This window comes from Lepidochelys kempii, chromosome 6 (genome assembly GCF_965140285.1).
Source record: "Lepidochelys kempii isolate rLepKem1 chromosome 6, rLepKem1.hap1, whole genome shotgun sequence".
Classification (NCBI taxonomy): Eukaryota; Metazoa; Chordata; order Testudines; family Cheloniidae; genus Lepidochelys; species Lepidochelys kempii.
Genome location: NC_136385.1, coordinates 84,303,134 through 84,318,766, shown reverse-complemented (window position 1 = coordinate 84,318,766; position 15,633 = coordinate 84,303,134). Strand labels below are relative to the sequence as shown.

At 37.3% G+C, this 15,633-nt stretch overlaps 1 protein-coding gene across 11 annotated transcripts in view; it reads left to right on the top strand.

The window, feature by feature from the left end:
- HECTD1 (HECT domain E3 ubiquitin protein ligase 1) overlaps positions 1–15,633 on the top strand; it is a 92,085-nt gene that overhangs the window by 49,124 nt on the left and 27,328 nt on the right. For 3 of the 11 annotated variants that reach the window (XM_073348930.2, XM_073348935.2, XM_073348929.2), the window contains exons 19-26: positions 747–852; positions 3,524–3,589; positions 4,988–5,122; positions 5,208–5,347; positions 5,783–6,106; positions 7,176–7,342; positions 7,577–7,753; positions 11,978–12,814. In XM_073348930.2, coding sequence (XP_073205031.2) covers positions 747–852; positions 3,524–3,589; positions 4,988–5,122; positions 5,208–5,347; positions 5,783–6,106; positions 7,176–7,342; positions 7,577–7,753; positions 11,978–12,814 — 1,952 coding nt within the window. The remainder of the gene's footprint in view (positions 1–746; positions 853–3,523; positions 3,590–4,987; positions 5,123–5,207; positions 5,348–5,782; positions 6,107–7,175; positions 7,343–7,576; positions 7,754–11,977; positions 12,815–15,633) is intronic. The other 8 variants (XM_073348932.2, XM_073348931.2, XM_073348936.2 and 5 more) reach the window with 5 other exon arrangements.

Genomic DNA, 15,633 nt, shown 5'->3' with positions numbered 1-15,633 from the left:
CAGCAAAAGTCAATATCTTAGTCCCCTGGTGCAGGGTGTCATCAAGTTTGTATTGAAGCAACCCTTAACTTAAGGGTATGTCTACAGAGCAAAGAAAAACTCATGGCTGATCCATGTTAGCTGACTTGGGCTCAGACTGTGGGGCTGTTTCCTTGCTGTGTAGACTTCTGGGCTTGGGCCGGAGCCTGAGCTCTGGATCCCTCCCATTCTACAGGGCTCCAGCCTGAGCTTGGAAGTCTACACAGCAATGAAACAGCCATGCGAGCCCAAGTCAGCTAGCATGGGCCAGCCATGGGTTTTTCTTCGCTGTGTAGATATCCCTAAGGGAATTAAGAAGGCCTAAGGGTTTTGAATAGCTGAAGAAAGGAGGAAGTAGGGGGCCAGAGAAAAACAAGGAGTTGGAAGACATGGCAAGAACGTTGAGTTGTAGGCTGAAAGCAACTTCCACTGTTAAAGGGTCACCAAACGTTCCTTTAGCTATAGAAGATAGGGTACCTAAGAAAGGAAGAAAGACCATTGCACCTGTATCTTTAAATGTTAGATACTTTTAATTGAAATAATTAAACATTTTGATAAATACAGGAGTGCCATAGGTTTGACAAGTTATCTTCTTAAACAGTCTGACTTCACCTTTCTTCCAAACGTTAAAACAAAACATTGCTATCCCCTGAGATTTAGTCAAAAACATTTTCTTGAGTTTTCAATGTGAGTTAATTTTTGTAATGTCTAACTGCTTCACTTCACAGTCGTCCAGCAGTTGCATTAATTCGGAAATTGATAGCAGTGTTAGAATCTATTGAACGTCTACCTCTCTACTTGTATGATACACCAGGCTCTACATATAATCTGCAGGTAACTGTGTATTGCTATAGTAATGTATAATGTTGAGTTTCATATTAATTTTAGGAAAAAATCTCAGTCAATCTACATGAGGCATATTCCTGTCTAGTTGTAAAGAATTAGAGAATTTTTTTAACCTTAAAAAAGATCTGACCTCATTATGCTTTAATGTTCTGCAACTTGCTGTACTGCTCAGATTTTTTAGCAGTTTCATTCACTTTTCTTATAGAAAGTGAGAGTTCAGGTAAATTCTGACTGAAAAAAGAGGGGATTTGTCAACTGTTCCTTGTGTCCAGTGATATTCCCCATCCTGTGTGGGAATAAGCTGTACCAGTACGACCACTTTACCTTGATATAACTGCATCCACTCTAGCAGGTTGTACTGTACATGCTTTTGTATGTAGACAAGCCCTAGGAAAAGAACAGCATAGGGAAACATCGTAATATATCTACTGTGATTTTTTTCATTATTACTAGTTCTTGGTGCAGGGGGACTCTGTAATAAAGGACTACTACTTCAGCTGTTCTGTTGGTCAGCTGTACCATAGTTATTTACGATGTAAAATCTTCAGAGCTGGAGCTGTCTTACTTTGCTTGCACTGAAACAACCAAACTGTGCAATAATGTACAATAAGATCATTTGTAATCTTTCTGTTGTTATTTGTAATAGTGCTGGGTGCTGCGTAAACACAGAGCAACAAGATAGTACCTGTCCCAAAGAATTTATAATGTAAGACAAGAAACAACAGAAGAACACACATGGGGGAGTAAGAGGAAACAGTGAGACAGTGTTGATCAGCATGGCAGGCAGTGGTATCAACATACCAGTTGCCTAATTGTTGTCAAGTTTATTGTAGGCATCGTACAAACAGTTTGAAAGAGGATAATGGGGTTGTTTTGTAGATGTTTAAAGGGAGCTCTTTTCAAGAGGGGCAGCATAGGAGAAAATACCAAGGTGCTTGTTTAAAAATTTAACAAGTGGGTGACGAAGCCTGGCATTATTGGTTGATCAGAGACAGCTACTGTGCAGGGTTGCTGTGGTGGGAACAAGAAATGTAAATGAACTCAAATTAAACTAAAAGAAAAGGAGTACTTGTGGCACCTTAGAGACTAACCAATTTATTTGAGCATGAGCTTTCGTGAGCTACAGCTCACTTCTGATGAAGTGAGCTGTAGCTCACGAAAGCTCATGCTCAAATAAATTGGTTAGTCTCTAAGGTGCCACAAGTACTCCTTTTCTTTTTGCGAATACAGACTAACACGGCTGTTCCTCTGAAACCTGTCAAATTAAACTCCTGCTCCAAAATGGAAAGCCATCTCTTTCCCCCCCTCAAAATGGGGGTAGAAAGAGAAGATGCATCCCTTCTCCAGTACCAAAAATTTCAGCTGGGCATGAGAATCAAAATTAAAACCACATTCCACAACCCCTTGGGGGTGCCAAAAGCCCAAACTTCCCTCCTGTCCTCAAAACCGCTAGCATTTCCCCAGCAATTTCTGTAATGCAGTCAATTTTGTCAGTACAAAAATCTACCAGATGGAAAATTAAAATTTGGCTGAATAAGAGACGATGGATAGGCCAGGCATAGGCTGTGAAGGGCCTTGAAAGTGAGAACAAGTGGGTTAATGTGATAGAGAAAGGGGAGCCAGTGGAGAGATTCAAAGAGAAGGTTGACTTAAAGTGATAGGTGATGAAAATGATCCTTGCAGCAGCATTCTGAATGAATATAATCAGGGCAAGATTGCGTGTGTCAAGGGCAGAGAAAAGGATGTTGCAGTAATTGAGATATGAGATTATAGCCTCAATGAGCCTTTTAGCTGTGTGGATGAATTGCAGAGACTGTATTTTAGACACATTATTCAGAAAGAAACTTCAAGATATAGGCATAGCCTGGATGTGAGAACCTGGAGAGAGATCAAAGTTGAAGATGATGCCCAGGTGATGGGACTGAGTGACAGGCAAAATAGTGATGAAGTGAGCTGTAGCTCACGAAAGCTCATGCTCAAATAAATTGGTTAGTCTCTAAGGTGCCACAAGTACTCCTTTTCTTTTTGCGAATACAGACTAACACGGCTGTTCCTCTGAAACCAGGCAAAATAGAGTTATTGTTCACAATGATCAAGGTAGAAGGGAGAGCTGAGGGCAAGATTAAGAGCTCTGTTATAGCTACGTTGAGCTAGAGCTGATGGTTAGACATCTGTGAGATGTCAGAGAGATTGGTTGAGATTTTAGTTTGGACAGAAGGAGACAGGTCTGGAGTAGAAGCCCAGAGTGCAACCCCTACAGAAAGTTGGAGGGGATATGAGGAGAATCCTACAATAACTTGCTTGAAGGTGCTATTAGAGAAGTAGGAGGAGAACCAGAAGAGGACAGTAATGAAAGCCAAAGGAGGACAAGATTTCAAGAAGGGTATGATGGACTGTGTTGAACAAGCCTGAACTTTAGCTTGGAAGGAGGTCATTAGAGACTTTGGTGAGAGTGGTTTCAGTGGAGTGCAAGTGGCAGAAGTCAGCTTGGAGAGGGTTTAGAATGGAATTGGAGGACCGGAGAGAAATTGTAGACAGCACATTCAGTTAGTTTAGAGATGGGTTGGTAGTTGGAGAGGCAAGTGGCAACAAAGGTGGCTTTTAAGTTTTTGTTTTTTTCTTACATATAATACTTTTAAAATTGTTTTATTTCTCATAGACCCAGTTTATTATCTCATCAGACCAATGTGGAGAAGCGTTGCCGTTGCTTGTTCATAAGTTAAAAGTAACTAACATTGTTCAAGTCTGGCTTATTTTAAGCATCTGTAAAAAGGGGGAAAAAATTCAAACTTTATTCCTCCTTAGTAAGGTAATGTTTGATGGATAAACTTTCTAAGGCCAGCATGCTGAACAGCAGTTGTTAGATTTCTTGTCTGACTTTCCATCCTACTTCCCATACGTTTGATGCTGACTTCAATATGGTAAATTGATTCCTGGTATTAATATAAGAATGCAAGAATTTTTAGGAATAAAAGGGGGGTCTCTGGCTTGCAGTAACTTTTGAAAAGTAAGTATTTAGTCCTGCAGTAGTGCTTTACAGCTTTACCAATAATTTTTCTCAATTGCCATTTCTGTTCTTGCCATCTTTTGTTTATTAAAAATATTCTCTAAACCTAGGTTCTCTTCAGCTTAATTTTGTGGTTAAGTCATCCTCCTATGATTATGAATCCAAACTCTTCCGATGAGAATATTTAGAATGTCACAAACTTAGCAGCTGTAACCAGAGAAAAAAACGATGAAAAAATTCTCAAGTGCAATGATGACTTGCCTGAGAGAGTTTGCAGACTGCAATGTCTTAAGATACATAGAATCAGTTATACACATCTTGACCGTTTCAGATGGAACTAGTGTCCACTACATATATATACCAAAAACGGACCCAGGCTTCAACTAAAGAACTGGTAGAATGTGAAAGTTGTTAACTTTGGCTCCTTTTGTAGCTATGGGATTGAAGAAAACTGTGTGAGGGGAAAGATGGTCTTGTGGCTAAACCCTGATCAGGGAGACCAGTGAGATGTGACTTATGTTTCTGCCTTTACTACAGACTTCCTATTATAACATCTGGGTGCTGCAGTTTCCCCATCTGTTTACCCATTTCTGCCCAACAGGTGTTGAGTCTTAACTCATTCAGACTAGAAAGTAGTTATTAAGATTATGGAAGGCCCTACGAAGTGCAAAGTATTATTGTTAATAATAATACTGTTTAAATTACCAAAAATTAGCTAGGGGAACTTATGAAAACACTACTTTATAAATTGGATATGTTTTAAAGTATTTTCAAGTTTTGTATTCCTGATTAATAGACATTACTGTAAATAATTTTGTGGCATAAGATGAAAAGAAAATTTACTTAACATGTTCTCCAGTAGTACAGTAAGGAATATCTGTCTGGTTAGCTGTAACAATGCAAAGTTGAAAGGTTTTTTAATAAGATATATGTATTTGTTTCCATTTTGTGCTCTTGTTATTTTATTAACAGGTATATGAAAACATAAAAGTGGAAATATATTTTGGTTGAATCAGTACAACTTTTTATTATGGTGAAATGTGTCAACTTTCATAAAATTGACACATGTATGATCAGAAGAGGCCTTTATTAATGTTTTGGTACACTTGAGTTTAGATATTAACAAGAAGATTGAGGTTTCGTTTGGAACGTGCTTCTGGGGAGACTTCTTTGATAGATCGAACTGGCAGAATGTTGAAAATGGAGCCTTTGGCAACAGTGGAATCCTTAGAGCAATATCTCCTGAAAATGGTGAGCAACATCTCACACAGATGAATTTGCAAAGAGTAGAGGCATTCTTTCTTGATATGATTTCAATTGTTTTTTCATTCTTTAGGTAGCAAAGCAGTGGTATGACTTTGATCGAGCTTCATTTGTTTTTGTACGAAAACTACGTGAAGGCCAAACATTTGTATTCAGGCACCAACATGACTTTGATGAAAATGGAATTATTTACTGGATTGGGACAAATGCAAGGTAAGATTCTTCAGAGTTAATTTAGTTAAATCAAATGTAATATGCCATAGTTACCAGGAGCAAAACTCAAGGAAGTATTGTAGTAAAATGGAATATACTATCATTTCGAAAAGAACTATTTCTCCTTTTTAGTGTTCCTGGATAGAATTAAATTTGTGTGTATTGTACCTGAGGAATAAAAGAACATTATGAATCTTTGAAGTTGTCTTGGGAATTTCAATTTCTGTCTTTATCTAAGACAAATCATTTTCTCTTTGAACTCGTAGTAATATGAAAGTTTTGGATTCTCTCAATTATTTAATATCTCAGGGGGTCTGACTATTTTATAATTTAATCTTAATTAAAAATTATTCTCAGCAGTCTGTCAAACTTTACTGATCTGTTCTTTTAATGTAAATGATAAATTAATAATATACAATTCTCTTTTCAACATAGAACTGCATATGAGTGGGTAAATCCAGCAGCCTATGGGTTAGTAGTGGTTACATCTTCAGAAGGAAGAAATTTGCCTTATGGACGTTTGGAAGACATCTTAAGCCGAGAGAGTTCAGCTCTGAATTGTCATACTAATGATGATAAGAATGCTTGGTTTGCCATAGATCTTGGTCTTTGGGTAATACCATCGGCATATACGTTACGTCATGCTCGTGGTTATGGAAGATCTGCACTCAGAAATTGGGTTTTCCAGGTATCCAAGGATGGACAGAACTGGACTACTTTGTATACCCATGTTGATGACTGTAGTCTCAATGAACCAGGGTATGTTGAAAATATTCTAGCTGCCTTTACAAAGTTGAACTGTCAATTAAAAACATGCTTTGCTATTTCCTAGCTTTTAGATGTAGGCTCTTGCGTCTCTAATTTTAAACCCTTCTTTGGTTCTTTTAAGAGCATTTCTAGTCCACAAACTTAGTTTCGCATTTTTATTTTCACTGATGTATTATGGACTTAAATGTTGATAAATATTGAAAATCTGTACTGTTGCGTTTTCCACAGAGTTGCTTCTTTGCTATGATCTTGTATATGCATATGGGTAATGGAGAGATTCACTGTTGTTAAAGAGTGTCTGACCATTATCACTCTACATTATGAAATGTAGAATGTAACAAATGTCTGATCTCAATATAGTAGTAAGATCAGATTGTTGCCTAATTTCTAATGTTTGTCATAGGCAGTGGAAATATGTTAGAGCAAATTTTGTTTACTCTTCCATTTGAAGACTAACACAGCATTCCTCTTCTTCCTCTGAATAAGCTGATGCTAAATAAGCTTAACTTGCATGGTAACAACATAACATGGTTTAGAGTAGTTTTACCCAAACTGGGGTCGATAATCCACTGAGTACTTGCTGCTGGTTTGTAGCAAGTTGGCTGGTCATTTGATGCTGGCTTTTCTCTTTGTTTCTGTCTTGCCTTACAATATGGTAAATGCAGCTAAAACAAGCTATTAATTTACTTAGTATTATTTTTCCTGCAAGCAATTGCTATGGTAGCTACAGGAATATGGTAGCTACAGGAATTATGTAATTGTGACTGGGAGCCTTAAGTGCTCCGTACAATCAAGAGTGGGGAGGAGAAGTGTTCCAGGAGACTCTTAATATGTGGTTCACATAATGGAAAAATTGAACTCCAGATTTAGAAGATGGCTTTAGTTTTCTTTTGGAGAAAGCAGGTAACACTTGTGAATTCACACCAGTGCTCATCCAAATTTTGTAACCCGTAAAGCTTCTTATTTTCATATTTTTCATGTTCTTGTCAGTTTTCATGCATTAGTAAATTAGCATTAGTAAAAGTAAGCCTCTCTTCTTTTTCTCCCAATTAACATGAAGATCTACAGCAACCTGGCCTATAGATCCACCAAAGGATGAGAAGCAAGGATGGAGACATGTAAGAATAAAACAGATGGGAAAGAATGCCAGTGGGCAAACACACTACCTCTCCCTGTCTGGTTTTGAACTTTATGGCACTGTGAATGGAGTGTGTGAAGATCAATTAGGTAAGGAAAATAATACATCTATCCAATTTGCTTTCCCACAAAGTGATAGTGAATGCATGGCATGAAGATAAGTGAATATGAGGAAAGTGATAAATTGAACTTTGTCATTGACCTTTCTTAAAAAAAAACTAAGCTCAAAATAAGTTTGGATGCAGTTTAGCTTTACCTTTTAAACATACTTTTACAATCTTGTCTAGATTTTTCTTTAATCTACATTTCAATTACTGTGTGTAGGAAAAGCAGCTAAGGAGGCAGAAGCTAATCTGCGGAGGCAGAGGCGGCTAGTTCGCTCTCAAGTTTTGAAGTACATGGTTCCTGGTGCTCGTGTAATCAGGGGAATTGACTGGAAGTGGCGAGATCAGGATGGCAGTCCACAGGGCGAAGGCACTGTTACAGGAGAATTGCATAATGGTGAGGAAGTGCTTATTGAATTTATAAAGAGTTTTAGATTAATAGTTTCATGTTCTATTGAATTGTGATTATGAAATCATCATTTTGTTTTCTTTGCTTCACTTTGAAAGGCTAATGCAAACCTAGAATGCATCAGGCAAGGTATTTCCAGAGAGATAGGGAAGAGTTATTACCATTATACAAGGCACTGGTGAGATCTCATCTGGAATACTGTGTGCCATGCTGGTCTCCCATTTTAAGAAAAGTGAATTCCAACTGGAACAGGTGTAGAGAAGGGCTATTAGGATGGTCAGAGGAATGGAGAACCTATCTTAATAGAGGAGACTTAAGGGGCTTGGTTTGTTTAGCCTAACCAAAGGAAGGCTATGCTGAGCTAAGATTGCTCTCTGTTAATACATCAGTGGGATAAATACCAGGGAGGGAGAGGAGTTATTTAAGTTAAGGGCCAGTGTTGACACAACAAATGGATATAAATGATCATCAACAAGTTTAGGCTTGAAATTAGACAAAGGTTTTTAACCATCAGTGAAGTAAAGTTCTGCAACAGCCTCCTGAGGGGAGCAGTGGGGGCAAAAATCCTAACGGTTTCAGGAATGAGCTTGATAAGTTTGGAGGGGATGGTATGATATTGCCTACAATGACATGTGGCCCATCTGGGATTGCTAGTAGCAAATATATCTCCAGTGCCTGCAGATGGAACACTAGATGTGGAGAGGCTTCTGAGTTACTACAGTGAGTTGTTTTTCCAGGTATCTGGCTGGTGGGTCTCACCAACATACCCAGGATCTAACTGATCACCATAATTTGGGTTGGGAAGGAATTTTCTCCCGGGTTTCATTGGCAGACCCTTAGGGGCTTTTTGCTTTCCTTTACAGCATGGGGCACAGGTCACTTGCTGATTTAACATAGAGTAAATGGGGGATTCTCTGTAACGTGAAGTCTTTAAACAATGATTGAGGACTTCAGTAACTCAGCCAGAGGTTACAGATCTATTACAGGAGGTTGGGTGGGTGAGGTTCTGAGGCCTGCAATGTGCAGGAGGTTAGACTAAATGATCACAATGGTCCTTTCTGGCCTTAAAGTCTGAGAGTCTATGAGAAAATGTTACAATGTTTGTAGGGCACAGATGATTAATATTTTAGAGGAGGTCAATTAAATGTTATGATTTTCTTTTCACTGTTGCAGTTCAGTTGTAAAATTCTACATTTTTCTTTTTAATGCATGAAAATAGTCTGTTCCAGTACATATAACAAGTACAGTAGAAATTGAGTTGGTTTGGAAACGGTGAATATGAAATGAATATATCTTTACCATTTTGCTTCATTAAATACACCAAATTGTTATTGCAGAATCTGTTTGTGACATGATAAACAGTTTACAGCATGTAAAATTGTTGATTAGTACAAGATGATGAACTATGCCTCATATCTGCATTATCTCAAAATACCTTTCTGCATCTCTTCTAGCTTAGCGTTTGCAATGTTTTTCTTGGACTTTTTTTTTTTTTTTTTAAATACGTATTCTATACCTTTCCTGTCTTGCTAGCTTCACTGGGATCAGGTCACTGTTTGCTTAATATAAAAGCGATTAACTTAATGGCCTACAAAAGCCATGGAAGTCAGAGCTCAGGAGGATATAGAGTGCTATCAGAGAGGCTCCCGAACAGTGACGATTATACTGTCTCCTTCTTTATTGTTTTCCCTTGCAAGGATACAATATCAACCCCATTTCTGATGCCTCCTGAATATAGGATCACTCCTTCCTTAGCTCTGTATTTTTTCTGTGTGCGCTTGTTAGCCCTTTAATATTATTTAAAGACATAATATTGTTTGGATATTTTTTTAAACTTCAGTGTAGCGTGTAGGGAACTCTTCCATGGCCAGTACACTGCTCTTAACAGATGCAGCCACATCCACAGCCATATTCTTATTTGCAATACTTTTTTAAGTATGGTTGGTGAGTAGTATTTTTATCATGCAAATCTCCTAGTAAATCAATGGTTTATCTCCCTTTGTTAAAACTTTATTATTTAAAATAAGTGAAACTACTGCTCAGCCTTCTCATGTGGTTAAGTCAGATTACATAAAACATATCAGCAAATTCTTAATCCGTACTATAGTCTTCCTATGCATTGTTGGAATATTGCAAGAAACATCCCAGTGACTTTAGTTGGAATTTTCTGAATTTTAAGGAGATATTGAAATGCTTTGTTGGACTGGGGCAAGAGTACCCAGCACCTTGCAGGAGCAAGATTCCTAATGCGTAGAAAGTGACCTTGTTATATATATGAAAAAATTTCATATCGGCTTTTAAAATCAGATAATCTAAAAATAATAGGGTAGGAAAGCTACTACTAACTATGAATAGTATATTTGATTTTGCTTTTCCAAAACATTCTCTCCTGAACCCCATAAGGAAATTCATATTTGTTTACCATGATAAGGGACTTACATCCCTATCTTGTGTGTAGAGTTTGGCAAGAAAAGCATTTGAAATCCTGAGTTTTTAATGGAGAAAAGGAAAAATTCAAATTTTGTGTGTCACCTTTTGCATGGCAAGTTTCAGTTTGAGGTGGCTTGAAACAGTTCATATAAAATCTCTTAAATGTTTATCAGTGCATAGTAAAAACAAAAATACTTCATAAACTGTGACACTGCTAATGTGGATACCTATTTTTGACATATGAAGATTGTGGCCATTTAAAAACACTTTTTTTCTCCAAAATGCAAGAGCATGTTGGCCTCGTTTGAGAATTGCCTCTGAAGTTGTATTTTCTTCTAAAAAAATTATGCCTTTTGGGTAGAACTTTGCATAGACAAAAAAAGCATCTGATGATGCCAAAAGTACATTTTAATGTTTAACTTAAAAATAGCTCATATCTGTCTTTATTTGAAATAGTAAAACGTGCATCAGGCTTGACAGTTTCTAGGTCTCATTTCTTCCTGATGTGATATAAAATGACTAAAAAAACCCCCCACATTTTTATCAGTTTAATGGAAAGTTCTGATCAGTTGAAACAGTGCTACCGACTTTCATCATAACAACATATAGTAAAGCTTAAATTAAAAAAAAAAAACCTTTATGAAACATTAAGATTGTGATAAACATTTAGACAAGCAAGAAATTAAAACATGAGAGTAACATTTTACCATTTATACACGATGTGAGCAGTAGTAACAATAGTCTGAATTAAGGGTTTAGATATTAACTTTATCTTTTGAACTTGCTTATCTTAGTCTTTCATCACAATGGTGTTAGAAACATCTTCTAATAAAAGAATTGAAAAGGTGCATCCCCTGTTAGAGCTATTTTCATCTCAAGTAATCATCTAGTCAAACATTCTATTAAATTTATTATTCTTTTGCAATTATAGAGTCCAAACCTGCCACCCTTACTCGAGCAAGTAGTCCTTACCTGTATAGTCCAGTGGAAGTCAGTGAGGCTATTCATGTGAGTAAGGAATGCAGGATTGGGTCCACATTAATTACTGAACTAAAAAACTGAGTTTCAGTAAAATTATTTGTATTTTCAATTGAATACAGGAAAGAAAAAAGTCCCAGTTTAATCAATTTCATTTTTTAAATATGCATTCTATAACTTAAAGATGCTAGCACACTGAGCTTCATTTAAGCAACATATATAACAATGTTGTAATTATTACAGTTTCACAGAAATAAGTAAAGACATGAGAAATTTTAATACATAAATGTAATGCTTATTTTAATACATAATTATGATTTTTGCTGACTTAACTTCCTTAATTTTTAAGGAATGAAATTTGTAAATTTAGGGGAAACTGTATTAGCATCCTTTGTTATAGTAAACATTTTATCTTACAAATACTTCAAGCCCACTTATATGAAACTCATATCCATCTTTAATTAAAATAAAGATTTTTTTTTTTTAATCAAGAAGAAATGCCTGTTTAACAGGAATCTAGTATGCCAAATTCCAGCCTGGAGCAAACTTTTTTTGGCTGGATTCTCAGACCCTGAAAATAGAGATTAGTTAAGGCATGTGAATGCCAACTTAACTTAGTAAAACTATCAAATTATTTAAGTTCAAAAACTTTTTTCATTTTAATTGGCACTGAAGGCTATTTACTAATTTTAGTAACTCAGAGATACAGCCCTGATGCAAAGCTGATCCCATATTGTGGAGCTACTGTCTGACACGCTCCTGTCTGCTTTCTGCTGGGTCTCACAAACTCCTGTCCCTTTCCAGGCTGGATTGATGTCACCTGGGATGCTGGTGGCTCTAACTCTTACCGTATGGGCGCAGAAGGAAAGTTTGACCTCAAGCTTGCACCAGGGTACGACCCTGATTCAGCGGCATCACCCAAACCTGTTTCATCCACTGTTTCAGGCACAACGCAGTCATGGAGCAGCTTGGTGAAAAACAACTGTCCAGACAAGACGACTGCTGCTGCAGGCTCCTCAAGTAGAAAAGGAAGCAGCAGTTCTGTGTGTAGCGTGGCCAGTAGCAGCGACATCAGCTTGGGTTCGAGCAAAATGGAGCGGAGATCAGAGAGTGTAATGGAACAGAATATAGTTTCAGGCACTGACGTCCACGAGCCAATTGTTGTTCTGTCTTCTGCTGATAACATGCCTCAAGCTGAAGTAGGGTCATCATCCAGTGCAAGCACCAGCACCTTAACAGCGGACATGGGAAATGAAAATGCAGAAAGGAAGTTAGGTCCTGACAATTCCATACGTACTCCTGGGGAGTCTAGTGCCATATCCATGGGAATTGTTAGTGTGAGCTCTCCTGATGTTAGTTCAGTATCTGAACTGACCAATAAAGAAGCAGCTTCCCAACGACCCCTTAGCTCTTCAGCAAGTAACAGACTGTCAGTGAGTTCTTTGTTGGCTGCTGGTGCTCCAATGAGCTCCAGTGCAAGTGTTCCTAATTTATCTTCACGTGAAACTTCTAGCTTGGAGTCTTTTGTACGAAGAGTGGCAAACATAGCACGTACCAATGCCACTAACAACATGAATTTAAGCCGAAGTAGCAGTGATAACAACACTAATACTTTGGGAAGGAATGTCATGAGCACTGCAAGTAAGTAAGATATATTTTTGACAGAAAATGAGATCAAATGCTTCATGTAAGAGGGATGTGGAAGGATGTGTCTGTCTTTGGCTTCCTTTTAGACTTTAAATGTGGTCCATTCTGAAAGCTTGATACGGAATTTACATCAGCCCCCATTTCTTGTGTTTTTGTATAACTCATGAAGAGTTCATTGTATTTGGGAAATGGCGTATTGCTGTTTCTTCACTAATTTGTAACTATATTGGTGTCAACTGTCCTTGTTCCCTCTGTAGCATTCTCCAAACAAGAAAATAAGTTTATTCCTGTAACACATTTTTGAAAATGTGATACTTCAACAAAATTAGAGATGCTGGAAAAGTAACAGCAGCTGATTTATGAGGCTGCCTCTTTAATCTGTTCCATATTACATACATTTACACACATGCAGAGGTCTGATCTACCCTGAGGGGGAAAAGTATATATGTAATTACCAGTATTACTAGGGGATTTTCCTGCGCATTGTGAATTGATTCTGTAGACTTAAAACTAAAGAACACAGTAAAAGAAAAAATAGTATACAGTAGAAAGATATTTTAAAATTTCCATGGATATAATTTCCCACTTAATATTAAGGCCAACTGCAATCCACTTTACTGAATTCATTATGCTGTGTATAGTTTGTGTATAATTATGGCTTTGATCCAACAAATCTTAGGCATATGCCTAACTTTAAGCATGTGTGTAGTTCCATTGTTTTCAATGGTACTGTATGTATTTTGAGGCAAGGTATGTGCTACAGTCCTTTGCTGGATTTAAGGTATAGTAAAGGAAGTATATAAAATCCTGCTGTTTATTATGAGTGAGTTCACTCTTCTGAGTTTTACAATGGCACGGTCTCTCACTTGGTGTATCATATAACTTGTAGATGTTTGTTTTGTAAATTTGACCAATTATGTTGTTTAAGTTAGGGGAAGGCATTGATGAGCAGCCTTTTATCAAATTGACCAAGTTCAGAGAAATGAAGCCATCCTAACCAGAAAGCAACAGTTCAGTTTCATATTAGAATTGCCATACCTTTTGTGTTCCTTTTCCTTGTATTCTTTTTCTCCAAATAGGTGAATGACCAGCTACAGTAAAAGGGATTGCTCCTTGTTCCTTTTGTGTGCGCGCGCATGTGTGTTAATCTTTTTTCTTTGAATGATGATGTATAGAAAACTTTTCAGTTTGTTTTTGCTATCCATTCTTATATTCATAAAGTGAGATCAGGAAAAATAATTTAACACTTTGGGGCAGGCATAAAGATAAAGGGGAATAGAGGAAGGAGTAAAGGAAGAAAGAGATTACTGGCTTTTTGATTCATAGAGCAGGAGAACAGTGCCAGTAATGCTGAAGTTAATTTGTGTGTGGGGGGTGAGGGGAACTTTGATTGAAAACAATAGTATGTGTTTTAAAGCACACTTAATTAGCTTCCTAGAATTTGGCAGCATGTTAAGACATATATTGTGAAACAGTAGTGATGCAAAGTGCAAATAAACCCAGTCCTTAACTTGCCAATTGCTTATTTCAAAATTAAATCTTAATTAAAAAAAAATTCTCTCCTTTTAGGAATTATTTTGAATTTTATAAAAGGACAAAATGGCATCTAGTAGAGATGTGGCACCAAGGACTAAATTCAATAAAGAAACCATACTTAATATGATGCATATGTAACCCACAAACCTCCTGGGTGTGGTGTTTTGTCCCATCTAGTGGCACCGAGACCACTTAGAAAGAGGTAAATGAGTCTACTCCACAGCCTTCGTGAAGAGCCATATGGCTTTTAGCTCGTAGTAAAGGCTCATGCACTAAGCTCCAGAGGTCCCAGGTTCGATCCCGCCCGCTGTTGCTTTTACAAGTGGGGGTTCATCTGGGATATTTAACTGAGAAGTCTCTGAAGCTTGGGACGCGTTGGGGTTACACATAGATAAGTGGAGGGCCTGGAATTCAGATACATTCTGCCTATAGGCTTGTCCAGAAACCGTCTGTCTGAAATTACAGATGATTGGGTCTGGGGATCTAGCTATTATGGTTGCAATTTAAAAATATCAGCATTTACCAGTAGTTACTATGCAGTGGTATCTGAGCTAACCAGTTTCTCTACGCTTGTATAACCGTGTAATAACAGCTGGCATGTGCTGACTTTGACTTCTACTGTACCTCATCCTTATTCTAGTAACAACTTGCTGTTGCTACTGTGGTTGTGTATGAGAAGATATCCACACTATTATAATCCCCCTTTTCAGGCTCTTCAAACTTAAAAAAAAAAAAAAAAATCCTTGGGCCTGAAATTTCTCGTGCTTGTCTTTAAAGAGGTATGGGGCAGTGAGAGGTCTCTTTAGGAAGTGAAGTTAGCTACTTAAAGGAAACCTCAAAATTTAAATCTAGTTTGTGAAATTTTCAGGTACTATACCTGCCTGGGACACCCCAGCCAATTTTTGTGATGTTCCTAGTTTTAATTTTTAGCCTATTGTGTAAGACTCATATCAGCAAAGGGGAAATGACTGACTATAGAATGAAACAGAGGCAGTAACATTTATTATACACAGAGCTATCAAATGCACTGAGTAAACAAACTGAATTTTTTTCTAAACTCTTTCTAATGTGATTAAATTGCTTGTGTCCCTTTTGGAAGCAATTTCCAAAATTGCTTTTTTTAATAATTAAAAAACTTATTTTTAAAACTTCAAACTCCTGTATTTCACATGTTTTATAGAAATGATGTTTGAAAATCACATAACATGCAGCAAGCTATATTTTTATTATGGCCTGAGCCTGCGAACATACACAATCTTTACTTCAGGCATGTGAGA